This window comes from Chinchilla lanigera, unplaced genomic scaffold (assembly GCF_000276665.1).
Source record: "Chinchilla lanigera isolate Chin_1 unplaced genomic scaffold, ChiLan1.0 scaffold00092, whole genome shotgun sequence".
Classification (NCBI taxonomy): domain Eukaryota; kingdom Metazoa; phylum Chordata; class Mammalia; order Rodentia; family Chinchillidae; genus Chinchilla; species Chinchilla lanigera.
Genome location: NW_004955493.1, coordinates 8,308,048 through 8,314,294, shown reverse-complemented (window position 1 = coordinate 8,314,294; position 6,247 = coordinate 8,308,048). Strand labels below are relative to the sequence as shown.

The 6,247-nt window shown below is 58.0% G+C and overlaps 1 protein-coding gene across 6 annotated transcripts in view; it reads right to left on the bottom strand.

Moving 5' to 3' along the window:
* Window positions 1–4,815, bottom strand: part of Tgfb1i1 (transforming growth factor beta 1 induced transcript 1) — a 5,899-nt gene extending 1,084 nt beyond the window's left edge. The window contains exons 1-10 of one of the 6 annotated variants that reach the window (XM_005405320.1): window positions 4,749–4,790; window positions 3,463–3,578; window positions 3,316–3,368; window positions 3,067–3,209; window positions 2,820–2,907; window positions 2,598–2,703; window positions 2,296–2,490; window positions 882–1,055; window positions 559–640; window positions 143–291 (exon numbers count right to left, since the gene is read on the bottom strand). In XM_005405320.1, the coding sequence (XP_005405377.1) occupies window positions 143–291; window positions 559–640; window positions 882–1,055; window positions 2,296–2,490; window positions 2,598–2,703; window positions 2,820–2,907; window positions 3,067–3,209; window positions 3,316–3,368; window positions 3,463–3,578; window positions 4,749–4,761 (1,119 nt within the window). In that variant the 5' untranslated portion in view covers window positions 4,762–4,790. Of the gene's footprint in view, window positions 1–142; window positions 292–558; window positions 641–881; window positions 1,056–2,295; window positions 2,491–2,597; window positions 2,704–2,819; window positions 2,908–3,066; window positions 3,210–3,315; window positions 3,369–3,462; window positions 3,579–4,012; window positions 4,181–4,748 lie in introns of those variants that run through there. The other 5 variants (XM_013504901.1, XM_005405322.2, XM_013504900.1 and 2 more) reach the window with 5 other exon arrangements.
* Window positions 4,816–6,247: the final 1,432 nt, after the last annotated feature.

Below are 6,247 nucleotides of genomic sequence, written 5' to 3'. Positions count from 1 at the left end.
CCCCGCCCTCGGCCCCGCCCCTAGCCCAGCCGACCATTCCCAGGCCGTCGTCCCGCCTCTAGCCCCGCCCCACTGGCCGTTCCCAGGCCGCCGCCCGCCCCCAGTCCCGCCCCCCGGCCGGTCCCCGGGGCTCCGCTCGCACCCTGCAGACGAAGCAGTCGGGGTGCCAGAGCGCGCTGAGCGCCGAGATGTAGTTGTCCAGAATGGGGCCTTGGCAGCCCTGGCAGCGCGGGGCGAACAGCTGCAGGAAGTCCCGGCGACAGTAGGGGCGGCCCTCACGCTCGTGGAAACCTAGGGGCGGGAGCCGAGTGGGCGGGACTAGGGACCCTACAAGGCGTAGCCTGGTGCTTGGGCGGGGCAGAGGGAGCGGACCGCCGCGGGAGGGACGCGGGTCTGCGCGAGGACCGAGGGCAGCGCCGGGAATGGGAACGCTGGGGCGGGAGGCCGCAACCAGAACAGAGCAGGAGAAATCCAGAGCCCGAGAACAGAAGAGGCCGGAAGGGGAGGGCAGAATGTCGGGCAGACCTGGGGCTTTTAAGGCGAGCGTGGAGCTCTTACCTTCCTCTCCGAAGGGCTCCCCGCAGCTCACGCAGCAGAAATGCTCTGGGTGCCAGTGGGTGCCCAGGGCAGTAACCATCTTCTGCAGGGAAAGGAAGAAGACACTCAGTGTGGTCCTCCGCCCCTTCTTCCCACCTGCTCCCGCCGGAACCTGGGTGACAAGGCTGAAGCAGGAGTCTGAGTAGGGGCAAGCTCTAACAAGGAATTTCGGAGAGCTGAAAACAGTTACTGGGGGCTGAGCTGGGCGGGATGGGGCACCTGTGTGGCCCTTCCCGCGGGGGGCCCGGGTGAGAGGCGAGGCTGTGGGGCCCATCCGGGCTTACATGACGGATGGGTTGGTTGCAGAAGCCACAGCGTGGAGAGAAGCGCTCAAAGTAGCACTCGGGGCAAAAGGGGGCTCCGTCCTTCTCGAAGAAACTGCTGCCTGCCAGGGTCGTGGAGCAGCCACCGCAGACGAAGTGCTCAGGGTGCCAGGCACGGCCCAGAGCAGTCACCACCTGCAAGTTGGGAGTGAGGCCGGGTCAGAGTGGCACTGGGCCTGCGACGTGCCCGGTGCACTGAGGTGTACATGGCACCTTGCAAGGCCTGTCTGGTATTGAAGGGTGAAAAGTTACTGTTTAAGGTCATGCAACCTGTAGGTGATGGAGATTCAACCTAGGCCTTCCAGCTTTGCTCCAGGGTGAACATAGCCCAGAGGCACAGCAGGGACAGTGAAGGGGGCCCACAGTACATTTAGGGGCCGATGAACAGGTTTTAATGTTTTTTAAATCTGAATCAAAAACAAGAAAATGATTTAACATAGAATATTAACACTTTAATCTTTATGCCAGAAAAGGCCTTATTTTATTTTATTTTATCATTATTATTATTGGTCTTTCCGAGACAGGGTCTTGCTATGCAGTTCAGACTGGCCTTGAACTCACTTTGTAGCCCAGGCTGGTCTTGAACTCGCAACGATCCTCCTGCCTCAGCCTCGAGTGCCGGGATTACAGACGTGCACCACCACGCCTGCCTGAGATAGAGATTTGAAGAGGATCTAGCATAGTACCCAGCACACAGTCAGACCACAGTGCTAGCAAGGTTGGAATTCTCACCTTACAACTTATTTGCTGTTTCCTCATCTATAAAATACAAATAGTGGGCTAATGGTGTGGCTCAGTGGTAGAGTGTGCATAGCTTGGGGTAGGCCCTAGTTCCATCCTCACCACCAAAACTTTTCATTTAAAAATCATAAAATATGAATAGTAATACCCACTTAACCGAGTTACTTATTAAAAGACAACAGCACAAAGCTGGGCGTGGTGGCCCGGGCGTGGTGGCACATGCCTATAGTCCCAGCACTCAGGAGGCTGAGGCAGGAGGATCACTGCAAGTCCAAGGCCAGCCTGGGCTATGAAGAGAGTTCAAGGTCTGCCTACTTTTTTTTTTTTTATTTTAATTACTAATAATGCAATAAACTTTTCTTCTTTGGTCTTCTCTTAAGCCTATTTTTTTTTTTTTTTTTTTTTTTTTTTTGATAATGGGAATCGAACTCAGGTCCTTGTGCTTACCAGGCAGGTGCTTGTGCCACTGAGCTATATCCCTGGCCAAGGCCAGCCTGAATTGCATGGTGAGACCTTGTCTCAAAAACATTTTTAAACAAAGAAGAAGAAGAAAAGAAAAAAAAGCACAAAGCCTGGTTCTCAATACAGAGGGGTCTGTGGCTATCTTCCTCCCTTCTCACTGGACTCTACTTACTTGGCCAGCGATAGGTTTATTGCAGGAGCCACAGAGCCCCTTGGCCTGGGTGGGGACACCGCGGCGGCTGAGGTCGGACTGCAGCAGCCCCAGCATGGTGTCCAGGCTGCCCTTGCTACTCGGCCCTGGCGGAGGTGGGGATCCCTCATCTGCGGAGCTCACTGCCGGTGTCTGGGTTGGCCCGGAGGCCGGAAGCTGCCGTGGGGAAGATGTTAGAGCTGAGTCAGCAAGGCAGCAGACACGGAAGGGTCTAAGACGGGTGGGGGAGTCACAAACTGACACCAGCTACACGCTGCACTCACATGGTTCTGGACACGGAAGTCTGAGAGCGAGGCCATCAGTCTGTCCAGCTCCAGAGTGGCCGAGGTGGCTGAAGGCTTCGGGAGGCCGGGAGAGGGGCTGGGAGGACTGCAAAGAACAAGCCTGCGTCACCTCAGCGCCTTCCAGGGTAACGCTCCCTCCTGTAACTCAGACATCCGGGACTCATCCCCTCTCTCCAGTCCGGCCGACCGTGCCAAACTCACAGGCTGGGTCTTTTCTCATCTTCAGACGGGCCCTCTTTCTGTTCCCCTGCAGTCACCTTGCTAGATGGGAACTGAGACATTATTTCATCTGGGGAGACAAAAAGAACACTGGACATGGGGCCATGCTCAGCCCACTGGCCCAGGTAAGGCTTGTGTCCCTTTAACTGCTCTCCGGGAAGTCTGTGCCCCGTACACTCTGCCCTGCCCTGCCCCCATCCCAGCAAGGTCTGTCTCAGGGACCCGGTACCTGTGATGTTGAACTGAGTAGCATTAAGTTCCTGGAGCAAACGGTCTAGCTCACAGAGCCCAGTGCCCAGGACACCACTGGAAGAGGAGAATGGACGGGCCGCGGGGGCCGCAGGCTTTGGGGACCGAGGCTTGCATACCGTACTGAGAAACAGGGTGGGAGCTCGGGTTTAGGGATGGGGAATCCAAGCGTCCTCACCTGAGCCTCCGCTGGCTGCCCCAAGCCCAGGCCCCAGTTCCGGGCCCTCACCTGTACAGGTGGTCCTTGTCCCCAGAGGCTCCTGAAGATTCCTCAGACCCCGTCTATGGAGAGAAGAGATGCACGTGTGGAATGGCAGGACGCGGCTAGGGTGAGCTCCGGCCCTAGGAGTGCCGGGTCCCCAGGGTCTGATCTCACCTGTGGCTGGTGTCCGTAGGGTGGGGGAGGCGTGAGTGGCTCTGGGGGGCGCTCTTTGGCAGCCCCCGGCCTTGGCATGTGTGAGGTGGTGGTCTCCAGGTCAGACAGCAGGGCATCTGCGAAGAGAGGCCCTCAGGATGAGAGACTAAAGGGATCGAGGTTCGTCCAGAGCCAAGGCATAAGAGATTGGAGGGTAAGTGTCCCAAGCGGGCAGTATTTGAAAAAGATAAAAGCCAGAATTAAGAGCAGAGGTCAAAAAACATAAAACACAGTAAGCAGAGGCCAGTCCAAGCCGGAGCAGTGGGAGGGTGGCAAGGAGTATTTACGACCAGACACTGGGTCTGGGACTCAAGCACAAACCCAGCCACAAGATTCTTGTATTCTCCACATCTTTCCTGATGCAGTCAAAAGTGACTCTTTCCCGAAGCCAACTGGGATCTACTCCAGATTGCTCCATTGGCTGGACGCCTGGAGCCCAGCCTCCTGATTGGCCGCTCTTCCTGCCACCCTTACTAAGTTCCCCCGCCCCGCGGAGTCCGACGGCCCTCACCAGCGAGTCTGTCTGAGCCGGGTTTTTGATTGGCTTCTTCTCCACGGTACTGGTGCCAGTTACCCGTACTGATGAGCACCCTCCACTGCAGGGTGCCGCAAGCTCTACTCTTCCAGAGAGGGCACGGCGTTGCAGCCCCAGTCTCAGCAAATGGGGAGGACAAGAGACCCGGGTCCTCCTTCGCGCCCCTGTTAACACCTTACCCCCCAGCTGGGTGCTGCGAACGCTTTCCAGGGCGTCGTGGCGGGTCCCTTAAAACCTGTCTCTAGCGTCTTGTCACCCCTCAGCTCTGCTCTTTCCTAAGCCAAGGACTTGACCTCTGCTGTACTTAGGAGCCTGTAACTCTCCGGGTCCCCGAATCCTGGCCGCCCAGCTGGCCGGCGTTCGCCGGAGAACTTCACGTCATTCCCCGCTTCTCGCCTCCTATCTGGATCCCGGGGCCCAAGGCTCCTCCCTGCCCAGAGCCCAGGCGTCCGCGGCGCTGCGCCTCCCTGTCCGTCCAGCGAAGCGGGGACCCAAGGCGCCGAGCGAGGGAAGAAAGGAGGGAGCGGCCGGCCCAGGAAAGGCAGGAAGGGAGCGGCAGGAAGGGGGACGTGGAGTCGGAAAGGGGGCGCGGGCGCAGACCAGAAGCCGCAGCAAGGGGCCGGGGATAGGAAGACACAGGGGCGCGAGGGTGGGGAGGTTCATCCAGGCGGTGATCAGAGGCTGGGGACGCGGGGGTCCGGGCCCCACTCACCCAGGTCCTCCATGGCGGGGCGCGGGCGGGCGCGCGGGTCGAGCAGGGCGGGGGCCGTGTCCGGTGGGGCGGGGGCGGGGGACGTCCGGGTGCCGGGAGCCGGGCCCTGACCATGTAAGGAAGCCGGGACCCGCTGGGATTGGGATGCGGGGCGGGGGGTGGACGGGCGAAGCCGGAGTCGGGGCGTGGAAGAAAGGGAGCACCAGGGCCCACCCAAGCCCGCCGGCCTGCCGCGGAGGTGGCCACACCCCAGCCTTGGCCTCCGCTGCAGGGAGCCCCAGGCGGACAGAGCCGGGAGTTAGCAGTGGCTCTCGCGGACCGGCGAGACTCAGACAGGAATGAAGCATCCAAGCACACACCCCGCAAAGCCAACACCTGGGCCCTAGGTAGCTACCCTTTCCTACCTAGGCCATTCCAGAGACTTGTGCCTAACGGAGTGTTTGAATTGGAAGCAGGAGCGGTGTTCTTCGGTTCCGTGGAACCCCAGGTTCAGAGCTCTCCCATGGGAGACACTGACGACCGAATAAACAGAGATCCCAAGCAGCGTACAGCCTAGACACAAACCTCTGAGACAGAGGCAGCACACACAGCAAAGGTGCACGCATATTCTAAGATAGGACCTTCCCCGAAAGACCTGGAAATAGATACACAAACAGGACAGGGACCTGAAACCCAGGCCCACGCAGACTCAGGGAAAGTACTCAGCCAAATCCCAGGCAGCCTGCAAGACACGCTCCTACCCTGAGGTGACCAAGGTTCCCGCTGCAAAACGGTCCTTTCCCAAGTTACTGGTGAAAGAGAAAAGGCAAAAGGCCACAAAGTAAGACGTGCTCCCTGGGCTGATAAGCTGAGAAATCGAAGTGGGAACATGATACTGCAGAGATGGGCATGGACAGATGGCTGTCCTGCAGCGACTCCGGCGGACAGACCTGAGCACTAGACCTAGAAACAAGTCAGAACGAGTGAAGCTCTTTAAAAATGCTGATGCCTAGGGCACCCCGTAGTCCAAGTCAGTCAGAAAGGGCCCAGGCCACCAAGGAGACGTGTCTGAAGTTTCCTTGGAAAATCGTGAGACTGATAGGGAAGCAAGAAGGACAGCCTGACAGCCCCTCAAGGTCCTAGCCTTATTCTTAGTCTCTGAGGAGCCATTGTGCTCCTTCCTCAAGGGACATAGTGACAAGCTTTAATGCCTGTAATCCCAGCACTTGGGAGGCTGAGGCAGGAGGATCGTTGTGAGTTTGCGGCCAGTCTAGGCTACAAAGTGAGCTCAAGGCCAGCCTGAACTGCATGGCAAGACCTCGTCTCAAAAAGGTTAAAAAAAAAAAAAAATTCCTACATGTGAAGTGGGCATCAATCTTCTGGAAAGATAGGGAGAGCTAACCAGAGTGTAGAGTGAGCTCTGGCAAAACTCTGCCTTTGCCAAGAGATGTCCCAGATCCAAATGCCACCAGTGCCAATGAGGGTTCAAACTGGGCTGCCCAAAACTGGGCTGTCTGACC